This window comes from Dipodomys merriami, unplaced genomic scaffold (genome assembly GCF_024711535.1).
Source record: "Dipodomys merriami isolate MVZ:Mamm:240054 unplaced genomic scaffold, mDipMer1.0.p SCAF_46, whole genome shotgun sequence".
Lineage (NCBI taxonomy): Eukaryota > Metazoa > Chordata > Mammalia > Rodentia > Heteromyidae > Dipodomys > Dipodomys merriami.
The window spans coordinates 9,550,917-9,564,862 of record NW_027206024.1 but is presented as its reverse complement, the minus strand read 5'-3'; the positions used below and the strand labels follow the sequence as shown (position 1 = coordinate 9,564,862).

General features: G+C 45.4%; 1 protein-coding gene across 1 annotated transcript in view; it reads left to right on the top strand.

The window, feature by feature from the left end:
• Positions 1 to 12,538: 12,538 nt before the first annotated feature.
• The window catches only part of LOC138808613 (uncharacterized), a 29,125-nt gene continuing 27,717 nt past the window's right edge, over positions 12,539 to 13,946 (top strand). Inside the window, exons 1-2 of the mRNA XM_069994900.1 lie at positions 12,539 to 12,615; positions 13,496 to 13,627. Coding sequence (XP_069851001.1) covers positions 13,606 to 13,627 — 22 coding nt within the window. The 5' untranslated portion in view covers positions 12,539 to 12,615; positions 13,496 to 13,605. The remainder of the gene's footprint in view (positions 12,616 to 13,495; positions 13,628 to 13,946) is intronic.

Sequence of the window (13,946 nt, the reverse complement as noted above, 5' to 3'; positions counted from 1 at the left end):
AGGCCCTGATATTGAATCCTGGTCCTGACACCTACCAGTGGGGAGACTTCCCAAGAGACTTGTTCCTATCCACAGGAATAACGATGGAATGTTTGGAAATTCATGATTGTATAAGTTTCTGCGGGCATCGGTCTAATCTAAAATAGTCTAATCTAAAATGGGACGCAATGATCCTAGGATGCTGATTGATCTTAATGAATGGTTTATTAAGCATGAAAACAATACTACTCCTTCAATGGCAGCATAATACATAAGAGTTGGTAGGAATGTAGTTGATGTCATTGAATCCTAAGTAGATGTCTCTGGAATTCTATCCATGTATGCCTATTTTGTCGACCCTTGTGGCTCAATCTCAGGGTCTGGGAACTGTCTGGCAGCTTCCTTGGCTAGAGGTTGCCGTGTTGAATTAGGTCTGCTAGGCTCTGAGTTCAGATTCCAGCACTGCAAACAATTGGATTGTGGAATAAGAAGTCAAGTGTTACACCTGTTTTCATTTTCTCTGAGAGTCCTGGGTGTCAGACATGATGGAGAACACGTCTACAAATTTAGATACTGTGTGATGGGATGCCATCAGTATAATAAATGGAATGCATATCATCACAGTCAATAAATGGTAAATAATTGAATAAAACAAAAATACAATCAATAACCACAACAAACAGGATATGGACTGAACATCTATAGGTAAATACAAATACTATCTTTACAATAAATATAAATTGTATGTTTTCCAGGGCTGAGGCTTGAATTCAGGCCTAGGGACCAGGCCCAACTTTCTTGTCTTCAAGCCTGGTGAGCTTCCCCTTTGTCCACAGTGCTACAGAGTTACGCAGACCCTGAGTTCAAATCCAAAGCCTGGTAGAAAAACAAACAGCGTGAATTGCAAGCCAAGGAGCTAATTTTTTTTTTTTTCGAAGCAAGGTCTTGAACTCAGGTCATGGCAACTCTGCCTCAGTTTCTATCATCCTAGGCGGGGGTGGAGCCACTGGAGCCACAGCCTATCCTGGGATCCTAGTTCTCCAAGCTTTGCAAGTGGGAAAAATATGCACAGAAAAAAAGTGGCAGAGCCGGGCGCCAGTGGTTCACAACTGAAATCCAAGCTACACAGGAGGCTGAGATCTGAGTATCACAGTTCAAAGCCAGCCCGGGAAAGAAAGTCCGTGACAATCTTATCTCCAATAAACCACTAGAAACCCAGAAGTAACACTGTGACTCAAGTGGTAGAGTGTTCGCCTTGAGCTGAAGAGCACAGGGATAGTACTCAGGCCCAGAGTTCAAGCCCTATGACCGACCAAAGAAAAAAATGTTGCATGATTGCATTTTTACATTTTCTTCCTTTGCACCATGACCATCTGGAGCTGAATGACAGGGCTCCAAAGGGTACTTCATCTTGCATTGCTGAAGGCTAGCAGGCTATTGAGGAAGCCATAGTCCCGCACAGGAACATAGGTCTAGAGTTCGAATCCCAGTCATGCCACTTCCAAATAGTGGAAGATCTTAAGAGACTCGTTCCCATCCATAGGAATAACGATGGAATGTTATCAATGTCACAGTTGAATGAGCTAATCGTGAATGCTAATCATATAAAATTAGACATAATAATTTCAGTAGACTGATTTTATTTAATATGAAGCATTAAAAGAATACTATTTCTTACAGGGATATAATAATTTCAGTACCTTGATTTACTTAATAGTTTATTAAGGATTAAAACAATACCATTAATTACATAGAGGCATAATAAATACCCAAGAATTGGTAGAAATGTAGTCTATATAACTGAATAATGTGTAGACATCTCTGGCACTCTATAAAGATAAATATTTATTAGCATAATACCATCGACATGTCAATCTGTTCTTATTTTTTCAACCCTAGGAGTTTGATCTCAGACCCTGGGAACTGCCTGTCAGCTCAATTTGCCCCAGGATGGCATGCTGACACTCACCCATTCAGGAATTTGGCCTTGTAGGCTTTGAATTCAGACACCAACACTCCCAAACAATGAATCATGGAGTAAGAAGCTGATGGTGACACATTTTCTTTTTCTGTAAAATTCCTGGGTGTCAGGTATGAAGTGGAATACATATGCAGACCTATATCCTATGTAATCAATGTAATAAATGTTCTATGTGCCATAATACTTAATAAAATACTTAATAAAATACTTAATAAAATAATACTTAATACTTAATAAAATACATAAATAAAACAAAAAATAAAATGAATAACTACACTGAATGCAATAAAGAGTCAACATATGTATGTAAACATAATGTATGTAAAATATACATGAAAAAGATGTTTTCTAGTGCTGGGGATAGATTTCAGGCCTAAGGAACAGACTTGAATTTCTTGACTTCACGGAGGTGAGCTTCCCCTTCCCACACAGTGCAACAGAGTTACCCAGACCATGAGTTCCAATCCCAGTCCTGGCAGAAAAAAATGGCACCTTCATACAATGTGACATCCAATTCTTAGATATTTCATTATGTCTCCATTTAATGAATATAATTGTTTAAATGCTTCATAAAGTGTTAGTTTAAAATTGATCAGAGTCCTAGGATATAATTGTGTACTATTTTATCCTAGAATCGTTCAAGAACTGCCCATTCAATCATGACATATATCACATTCCATTGGTATTCATATGGATAGGAATGGATTTCTTAGGATCTCCTGCCATTTGGAGGTGGCAGGAACAGGATTCAAACTGTGGGCTCCAGCTTCCACCATTTAATCCTCAGGATAGGGAACTCACAGGTCTGTCCAAGAACATCAGCAATACCAATGATTAGGCAGGCACCCATGGCTCTCAGTAGTTCTCCTTACTTACAAGTCTGTGATAGGAGGATCATGGTCAAAGTCACCCCTGTCCAACTTCAGTGCCAACAAAGTCAGAAGTAGAGTCGTGTGGCTCCAGAAGTTGAGGGCTAGCCTTGAGCAAAAGTAGCTCACAGACTGTGCCCAGATCCAGAGTTAAAGGTCCAGGACTGGCAACAAACAGACATACAGAACAATCTGTGCAGCCATCCAGCTAAAGCAGGTCACCATCGTGTCCCCAGCAGGATTGGACAGAGTTTCCTTGGAAAGCAGCTGCTCTTATCTTGACTCCGCCCATTCTGCCTGCATCACAGTATTCTGGTCACACCCCCATTCTTTCATGGTTCTTTCTGAACAATGGGATACAAGAATGGCGGCCACACCCAAATTCCATGTTGCCCGGAAGCTCCAGGATTCCCGCTGTTGGTTGACACCACTACCAGCAGTTGAGGAAGGTAGAGGTGGCTAAGCGGTGAGCAAAAGACTCCAGGCGACTTTGGAATAGACATCCTAATCAGTGAGTGGGAGAAGAGAGTATTTCCCAGAGCCTGGGAACGTGGCCAGCCCATATTTCCCATCCCAACGTTCAGATGTCTGAAAGAACAAGACACCATGAGAAAGCTGTGGGGATGAACACCAGAACACCGGTAGAAGAATCCTCCTGACAGACCTGCAACATTCAAGAAAACAAAGAACATGAAAAAGGGAAGGATCCCCAAGACAAACACCATCGGGGAGCGAGATTCAATGGAGGGTCCGGCCAAAGGTGATGCCCACCATGGGCCTCCCGTACCTTTGGACACTGTCACAGCCACGAGGTTCCAGAATGTCAATGGTCCTGATACCACCAAGGATCTGCAGAGGTGCTACCGACACGTGGTGCCCACTATGGACCCCAGCAAAAGAAGAAACCAGGCACCTCTGTGCCAAGACCCAACCACTGAAGCAGGAAAAGTCAGATTTGCAGGATCAATGGAAGAAAGAGAGGGAGAAGATAGCCCAGGTGAATGCAGCACCTAAAATGGAGCTAGAGATTCACAAGGCACCCATACAGAGGTTGGTTTCTGCAGAAAGTAATTTACAATGTGCACCCGCCTGCTTGCAGCAGGTGGTCAATGACACAGAAAGGAAGCACGAAGCTCTCACCAGCTGCCTGCAGGCGGCAGAGCAGTGTGTGGCAGAGCTGGAGATGTCGGCTTCTGTGGTTACTGATCACAGAATGAGACTGAAATGTTCTTTGAACAGCTGCATGAGGTGACCCTTCTGCTCAAGGAAGGCGAGAAGCTTCGATGACCTGGAGCAAGTGAACTCAAAGATACAGGAGAAGCTAGACGTGCTCTGGACAACAGGGAGAAAGGAATCTGCAAGTTCCAACAAGCACTGGTGGGGCATGAGGAACTGAAGAGACTACTAGACAATGTGAGCTGACTGGTGAGCACAGCGAATCTAGAGAGAGACACCTTCACAGAAGACCTGAGCATTGAGAGGTCCACGTGGAAGGAGGAGGCCCGGCAGCTGACCCAGCGGGTGAACCAACTGACCGAGGAGAAGGAGCGAGGGTCGAGGCAGGTGTTCAGCCTAGAGAACACTGGAAGAGCCATGGCCCATCTCAGGCTGAGTGGCAGTTGCAGGCCCAGGCCTACTGCACACAGATGGAGTTGAAAAACCTGGAGGAATAACTTCACATCCAGGTCCAGGAAAACCAGAGGTTCCATCTCCAGAACGCAGAGTAGCAGGAGCAATTGTGCAGACTGGAGGAGAAGGCCAAGGATTGGCAGGAGACCCCCGAGACCCCATGATGTGCATATGTGTGTGACAGACAGCTGGAGAAACAGCTGGCCCTGCTGTGGGAGGCTCTCCACAGGGTGAGCAGTGAGGAGGAGAAGCTCGCTAGCATCCTGGACACAGAGCAGCAGGTGAAGAAAGACCTGCGGGAACAGCTGGTCCACACAGAGGAGAAGAGAGAGGAATGGAAAGAAGTGGCTGAGAAAGAAAGAAAGCCAAGCATCTCAGGACCAGCAGGACAGTCCCTGGCCCCGCTACAGGAGCTCAGAGCCATCTATGAGTGCCATATCTCCACCAATTAGCGGCTGAGCTCCGAGAAGGAGGCCCTGCAGCAGCACATAGAGAGGCAGACCTAACTCCTGGAGCAGCTGAAGAAAGTGCACAGCCCGACCAACTGGGGAGACCAGGTAGTGCCCTCAAAGTGGCAGGACACTCTCAAGTGCCTGAAAGTAATCAGACCACAGGAGGAGTGGCTGCAGGCCCAGCTGAGCTTCCTGGCGTTCCCTGGTGAAGCAGAAGTCTAAAACCCTGGAGAAGCAAAAGGTGAGGAGTCGACTCCCCCCCACGTGACCATTGCAGAGGATAGAGACATTCCCCAAACCGAGAGGGACATGGATTTGTGAGCACTCTTAGTGGCTGAAATCCACAGGGGGAAACTCCTGCAGCAGGAGTGGCAGGCCTGCTGCAGGCACCAGGTTCACCTGGCAGCTCAGTGCCAGAGAAAGCTCGAGCCACAGGCCCTCCATCACATGAGCTGGCACCACAGCTGTGTGGGGATGGGAAGTGGGACACGTGGGTGTCCAAGAAGAAAATTTACTTTGTCCACGACCTACCGGATAAGATGGACTTCCATAGTCCAGCGGGTGATCTTCAACATAGATGCAGCCAGCTGTCGGCACACATCACACTGTTGAGGAGTCCCTCATGGCATGTAAAGAGCAGATGTTCATTCTGGCTGAGGTGTGTCAGAAGAAACCTGAGCATGTGTACTATCTGTCCTAGGAGAAGATGGAGAAATGGAGAGCCGGCTGTGGGAGCCGTTGTCACTCGTCACAGGGGAAGACATGGACAATGGGCTCCAGATGCCAGCACAAGCTAAGCCTCCTGTCACTGCCGCCGCTTTGAATGACTCCAGGCTCCAGGGCGGGTGAAATGAGGGAGGAGCAGAAAGGTTTTAAAGAATTGCCACTTCAACACAGTGTGGAAACTACCAGAAGGGAGATCAAGATTCTCAACCCCATAGAGGACTCCCCCACAAAGCACATCCTGCCGCAGCTGCCCCACATCCAGAGCCACCCACAGCTCACGGGCTCAGGTGAGGAACGGTCCTTCCCTTTCTTCTGTAGACTGATGTAGATGATGACTATGTGACATGATGATTCTCCAAAGCCTCAGCAGCCACCATAAGTAGGTGGCCAGGTGGCCTTTTCTCAAGCCTCCATCTGCTGGGTCATGGGAAGGGTAAACTGCGGGTCAGGTAGGGCAAAGGCTGCTGGGAGGTGACCCATATTCAAGGGACATCTAATTGTCTATTGGTGGCCAAGGAAGAGGCCCATGCTATGCTTATCACAAAGAAGAAATTGTTTTCAAAGGGAAAACAAGCCTCCAATAAAGATTTGTTCTTCCAGTCCTGGAGCTTGAACTCAGGTCCTGGTCACTCTCCCTGAGCTCTTTCTCTCATGGCTAGCACTCTACCACTTGAACCACAGGGCCACTTCTTGTTTTCTGATGGTTCATCGATGATAAGAGTCTCACACACTTTCCTGCTCAGGCTGGCTTTGAACCGTGATCCTCCAGATCTCAGCTTCCAGATTAGCTAGGATGACAAGCATGAGCCACCAGTGTCCAGCATTTGATACCTTTTGAAGGCATCTTGGCCAGTCTGTAAAAGGAGACCTAAAGGGCCTGGATAGACCTTGACCTAGTCAAGGAGCTGGGTGGGGTAAGGCTGACCTTCTAGCCATTCTGTTCCCCAAAATTAAAGATGCCATGCGGTGTTGGATACATCAAACACCTAGGCCAATAACCACCAGACTCAGTAGGGAAAAGGTAGAGAATACCCAAAGATTTCAGTGTAGATATCTTTGATTTGCATGCATGTGGTGTGTGTGCATTTGTGTGTGTGTGTGTGTGAACTCAGGGCCAAGGCTCTATCCCTGAGTTTTCTTGCTCAAGGCTAGTGCTCTGCCACTTGAGCCACAGCCCCACTTGCTTTTCGATGGTTAATTGTAGGTAAGTCTCAAGGACTTTCCTGTCCACGGTGGCTTCAAAGCATGATGGGATCCCCAGGGAAACAAGAGTAAATACAACTGATACAATCCCTATGGTGGACAACTCCTGCCTCCTGATGGCTAGAGGTGGAACATGCGTCCCTCTGCCATCATGGAGGACTATCGTCCTCTAGAGTTCAATTTGGGGAAGTGACCAGGGACAACTTGACTTTCGCTCACCCTGAGTTATGATTCCACAACAGATCTGTTCCACCCTAGGCCAAGAGAGCTCCAGGAGGCCCTGCTCCCAGGGGCACAAGGAAGTGAGAAGTCAGCCCCAGGCCCAGCTAAGAGCCTTTGCCCATGGACACCCCAACTTGCCCTTCCTGATTACCATAAGGCCTGTCAAAGAACAACCCCCAAAAAACAAACCAAAATTGGATCTGTGAATCAAAGTGGTAGAGCTCTAGCATTGAACCAAAGAGTTCAGGGACAGGGGCCCCAAGTTTTTAGTTCAAGACCCCCAGCTGACCTTCCCCCATAAAACACACATTAGCTAAATGTGAACAAGTAGGATTTGTGAAGTGTTTCTGAATAATGATGATACTGCAGAAAGCACCCTAATTCTAATGACAGCTGAACTTGTGACATACAGGTATGTGCTGAGTCCTTCACAGGGTGCTGTTTTCTGAGTGTATCCCACATAGGGTGTTTTTTCTGAGTGTTCAAAAACCATTCTGTGTGCTGAGTCATCCCAAAGGGTGCTATGTTCTGAGTCCTTGAGACGAGTAGGCTGTGCTGGATTTTTCAAAGGGTGCTGTGTGCTGAGTCCATTACACAATGTACTTTATGCTGAGTCCTTCAAAAATGTGGTATGCTAATTCATACCAAGTGGTGCTATGTGCTGACCCCTTGAGAAGGGAGGGACAGGTGATTTTTTTCAATGGGTGCTGTGGGCCCAGTCCTTTACACAGGGTACTTTTGCTGAGTGCTTCAAAGAGGGCTGTGTGCTGAGTTACCTCAATGGGTGCAATGTGCTGCATCCTTGAGAAGAGAAGATGAGGTGAGTGCTATATGCCGAGTCCTGTAGACAGTTCTCTGTACTGTCTTTCAAATATTGGTGTGTGTTGAGTTCTTCCACAAGGTGGTATGTGCTGAGTCCTTCAAAACTGTGCTATGTGCTGAGTTTTTCAAATGGTGCTGTGCACTGAGTGTTTTACACAGGGTGCTACATACTCAGCCCTTCAAAGGGTGGTGTGTATGGAGACTTATCACAGGATGCTATGTGCTGAGTCCTGGGAAAGAGTGCTACGTGCTGAGTTTTTCAAAGTGTGCCATGCACTGAGTCCTATACACTGCATGCTATGGATTCCCTCCTTCAAAGGGTGCTGTGTGCTGAGTCCTCCCAAAGGCTATTATATGCTAAGTCCTTCAAAGGGCACATTGTGCTGAGACTTTTACTCAGGGTGCTTTGTGATGTTTTTTGAAGTATGCTGTGTGCTGAGTCATCCAAAAGGGTGCTATGTTCTGCGTCCTTGAGAGGTAGTTTTCCCCAACAATCTCTCTCAGTCTCTCAGTCTCTCAGTCTCTCAGTCTCTCAGTCTCTCAGTCTCTCAGTCTCTCAGTCTCTCTCTCTCTCTCTCTCTCTCTCTCTCTCTCTGTCTCTCTCTCTCTCTCTCACTGTGTCACTGTGCACATGTTTGATATGTGGAGTGGAGAGGCTTGGAGGAGAGTCTCCTCTTGTCGTGGGGCTGAGGGGAGATTCGATCCCCTGAGCAAGTGCTAGGGTTGGTGGGGAGTGCTGAGCTGAGGTGAGGCTGTAATTCCCATGGCCTGGAAGCCTTAGGGCCCAGTCAGGGCTGCTCTTGTGGGCAAGATAGGGGGCGGAGCCAAGGGGAAGAGGGGACTGGGCCAAGGGGAGGAGGGGGCAGGGCCCAGGGGCCTCACTGTGGAGGCAGCAGTGGCCAGGGTCTCACAGGGGCAGGTGCGCATGCGCAGAGGGTGTGAGGCGGCACGTGAGAGAAGTGGAGCTAGAGAGAGAGCGGAGAGTAGAGAGGACAGGCACGAGGGGAAGTGGCTTCACATGCTCTGTTCGTGGATGAATAGAAAAATAGCCAAAATGAGAAAAAGGCAACAAATGTACAGCCAAGAAGAATGTCGTTAGAATAAAGGTAGAGGCAATAAAGGTGCAGCCAAGTGTATAGGAAGCCTTGAACCAACACCCCCTTCCTGCAGGCATGCTTCCATGAAGCTTATGCTTTGTCTGGCGTGAACTCTCACACAGATTCAGCAGGAGGTGTCATGGAATTTCTTCCTTTTTTATTTTTTACTTGAAGCTCATGAATGTCTTGGTGCACAGAAGAGACAAATCTAAAGATCATCCAGAAAATGACTGGAAATATAAGAATAAGTATTGCGTGAATTGATCTGACAATGGCAATTATAATTATTATATGAATCCAATCCAGAGGATTGAGGGCCTCCACGTTATGCTTAAATAACGCTGCCAAAGATTGTAAATTTTTTACATCTGAATGAACTTTACTAACTGCTGTAATTTTGTCCTGTAAAGCCTCCATAACATTAGAGATATCTTTATCTATCCAAACTGCTAACAAATGATTTTTGGTGGCATTCCAATTAAAAGAAAAGTTATATTTTAGAGCAGTAACACAGATATATTTAAAACTAACCTGACATTTAACTGAGAGTTATGTTTTTAAATTTTGAACTTCCTGACCTATAGACAGAACCACTTCCTCCAGAGCATTTATTTTCATTTCTAACTTTTTATCTATAATTTATTTTTTTACTAGGGCTAATGAAACATTTTTGCTTAAATCAGTAACAAAATGAGCAGTGTTTACTTCATTTACTAAGGCTGCTGTAGAAATCGCTAAAGAGCTAATTATTGTTATTAAAGCACTTATTCCTAAAATCAAGGCCGCAACAAAGCGTTTTGGCTGCAACATAATATCCAGAGTTTTCAACATTTGTAAAGCAGAATTTTTAAACCAAGGGTCATTTTATAGATCTACACGTAACATTACATACGAAGGTCTTTTTAAAATAAAAATTACAGAATATGTTTTACCCAGAGAAGAAGTAAGACAATTAGTAAAAATACAATCCTTACAGCTAATATAATAAGATTTTCCTTGCTTAATAATGATTAAATTATCTAGTATTCCAGCTACAATTCCCATAGGATAACCCACACATGCTCTTACCCCAATTGCAGTTCTCTTAGTTTCTTTCGGCTTTTTCAGTAAAATCATGTTTTTTGCTGCAAAAAGTCTGAACAAATCCAGCTGAATGCCCGTTTTATTGTGAAAGGGAGAGTGACTCACCAAAATGGAAGCTACCCGCCCTGGAGTGAGCCATTTTTTCAGGGGTTCCTCGTGCATATCAGGAGCATAGCCATTAAACTTTGATGAATTATGTTTTAAGTAGGAGGCATAATCATAATCGGGGTTAGCAATGGAAAAATCAAAAATACTATCTGGTGCCCAATGGGGTTGTAAAAAAGAGGCCTTTTGAAATCCACATTCCCACCATTTTGGTGAGGTAATTAATGCATCCCCAAACTGATCCTTGTCATGATATTTTTGTAGGCAGTTACCTAAATGTATATACCTCTTGGGAATGAAAAAGGATTCATGATAAGTATGAAAGCCTAATATCATCATGCCAATTTCCCACATCAATCTTTTTTGAACTTTTATCATTGGATTGAAAAAGGGCATCAGTAAAAAAAGTTCTATAGTTTATAGGCGAACACCCAGGGAGATTTTCTCCTGATAGCGTTATACAAATTGGAGTGGTATCTGTCATTCCTTCATAATTAATTGTTTGAGAAGTCATATGAGAATTAGAATAGTCCTCCAAACCCCCTAGCAGGTCACTATTATTTGTCATTACTTGTATTATATCTTCATCCCTCCCATCCCATGGGATATAGAAGATGAGGATTAGGTACATATGCCCAGTATTGTTCTCCTGAAACAGAGACTGACTGCACAGCAATAATGGCAAGCATAGCAAGAAACATATTTTCAACAGTGCTAGTCTTTCCCGTAGAAACCACAATCTCCTCCGCAGAATGGGTGAGCTTCTTAATTTGTTCCCAGGTTGGTGGTTGAGCTTCTTTTGTTGTCTTTGCCTGTTGAGGAGAAAGGTGAAGACTTTTGAGTTTCTGCATCGTTTTCTTCATTTGCATCTTCTGTTTTTTTTTTTTTTTTGCTGGGTTTCTCTTATTTTTGTAGGGGCACACGAGTCGGTTGAGATTCCAGATGGGTGACTCGGCATCCTGTGGAAACACACATGTATACCCTCTTCCCGAGGTGATTAATATATCAGGCCCTTTCCAGGTGCCTGTGAGCAAATCTTTCCTTTTAACTTTTGGCTGAACTTTAAATCCAATTTCGCTCCAATGTTTTTGCATAAGTCTAAGTTTTTGGTCATTAGTATTAAGGTGACTAATTACAAATAAAGCATGATGGTTTCTCTAGTTAATAAGTCAGCTATCATATTTCCAAATGAAAGAGGTGGGAAACCACCATCTATTCCCTATAATGTAAGCTGGACCAAACTTAGTCATAACTGTTGTGGGAATCTTTCTTTTCCTTTTATTATCAGAGGTCCCTTTTTCTATAACTCTCTGTGCTTTTGGGATAACTCCTTCTGGTTTAGTTTAATCCATTAATTCTGTCTATTGTAACATATCTGGAAATTTTATATTTCTATATTTACTATGAGGGAGCCGCAAAACTGCTTTTGAATTTGCAGGAGTTTCTGGAGGCAGCGTCCCATCAGATGATATATTGATTGGGGAATTGTCCACATCTAATCTTTGGTCCTAGTCTTTATTATTTAGAGAAGCCGTCTCTATTGGACTGGAAAGAAACAACATGCTCTGTTCGCGGATCAATAGAAAAATAGCCAAAACAAGAATAAAGACAGCAAATGTACAGCCAAGAAGAATATAGTAAGAATAAAGGTAGAGGCAATAAAGGTGCAGCCAAGTGTATAGGAAGCCTTGAACCAACACCCCCTTCTGCAGGAATGCTTCCATGAAGCTTATGCTTTGCCTGGCATGATCTCTCAGGGAGACTCAGCAGGAGGTAATGTGGCAGATGGGGTCTGCTCTTAATCATGCAATAGATGTGGGATAATGAAACAAAACATGATTCTCTTTCATCATTACCCAATCTTCATGATGAAGGGAATCCTTCACTCTATTCAGTTTTGCAGCTGGGGAAAATGAGGCATGGAGAAGCCAGGTGATCTACTCATGACCCCCAGCGCACAGGAAGCTTGGCCTGACTTCTCTGCCATGCTCCCTAGGACAGTGGGTGCTATGCAGTCCACTTCTTATGGTGGGAAGTCCACTGCTTGTCAGTCGTGGGGCTTGAACTCTGGGCCAGGACACTGTACCCAAGCTCCTCAGATCAAGGCTAGTGCTCTACCACATGAGCCACAGAATCACTTCCGGTTTTCTGGCGGTTCTTTGAGGATAAGAGTCTCACAGACATTCCTGCCTGGGCCAGCTCTGAACCATGATCTTCATATCTCAGCCTCCTGTGTAGTTAGGATTATAGGCCTGAGCCACGGGCACCCGGCATTAAGTGTAATTTTGGCCTTATTTCTCTCTCTCACACAGGAACTGGTTGAATGGGTGTTGGAGGAGTTGGCCCAGCATCCCTATCTGGCTGGAACCCAAGGTGGTCCTTTCATTCTGGATGTGGGCTGTGGGTCAGGAGCTGTGTCCATCACCCTGTTGAACCAGCTTCATGAGGTAAGCCCCTCTGTGCACTGGGTGGACCATGATGTTTATGCATTGTCCATCCCATGAGTCCTTCCCCAAATCCCTCTGCAAGACCATTGAAAGAAATTGGATGAGGAGGCATTGTCCCCCTGCCCAGCACTATCCTGGGCCTCTGACCTTCACCCTCACCTATCTGGTCAGACCCTGGTTATAAGACAATGAAAACACTCAGTGTCTACTATCCTTTGCTAGTGTGTGTCATTTCAGTTAGGGGGGTGGAGTGCAGAAGAAAGACCCTAGACCTGAAACCTCCCGGGGGACGTTTGTTCTTGTGACAGAGCCCAGTCATTGCTGTGGATAAGGAGGAAGCCACCATCAGACTGACCCAGAACAATGCTCAAAGATAGGTAGGCTGTTAAAGTATCAAACACACTCATGTCTGCTTCCCACTCCCAACTATGGGGTGCAGTGTGGGTGGCTCAGCCCTGGGCATAAAGGATTATAAATGGATGGTGGCAGTCAGGAGCTGGTGGCTCCTGCCCATCATCATGGCTATTTGGGAAGCTGAGGTCTGATGGTCGTGACTCAGAGCCAACCCGGGCAGGAGAGTCCGTGAGATTCTTATCTCCCAAGAACAACCTCCCCCTCAAAACCCACACACACAAAAAGGCAGATTTGGTGTTGTGGCTCAAGTGTTAGAGCCTCAGCCTTGAACAAAAGAAGCTCAGAGATAACCTGAATCCAAGCCCTAGGTCTCACAAAATAATAATAAAATAAATGAACTGTGTATACCTTTTATCTGACGACCAAGACAGATGGATTCAGTCTTCTCGCTGGTTCCTGTAGCCAAAGGTAAAGGGCTTCCCTTGATGTTCCCCAAAACTTCTCTTTCTCTCCTTTATCTGTCCAGGTTCAGTTGCAGGGCATAATTCGGATCATCCCCCTGGATGTGACCTTAGGTACCCTCCCCCATTCGCCTTCCTTGGGGTGACTATCCTGGATGCACTCCCTGCTGGAAAGATGAGGTACCAGAGAGATGGGGGTAGGTATCCCCGACAAACTCCCACATACCCACACCCACACCCCCACACACACCACTAGGCTTACTCAGACTAGCCTTTTCCAAAGACCCTTTATCTCCTTGGATTAACTGACCTAGGAGAGGATCTTGATCCCCTGAAACTGATTATTTTAACTTGGGCTTGCTAGTTGAAATGGGAGCAAAAAAATAAAAGCCTTTGTTGCCCGTCACCCGGGGCTAAGGCTCACACTGTCATCCTAGCTACTCAGGAGGCTGAGATCTGAGGATCACAGTTTGAAGCTAACCATAAGCTAGAAAGCCTGTGAGACTCTACTTTCCA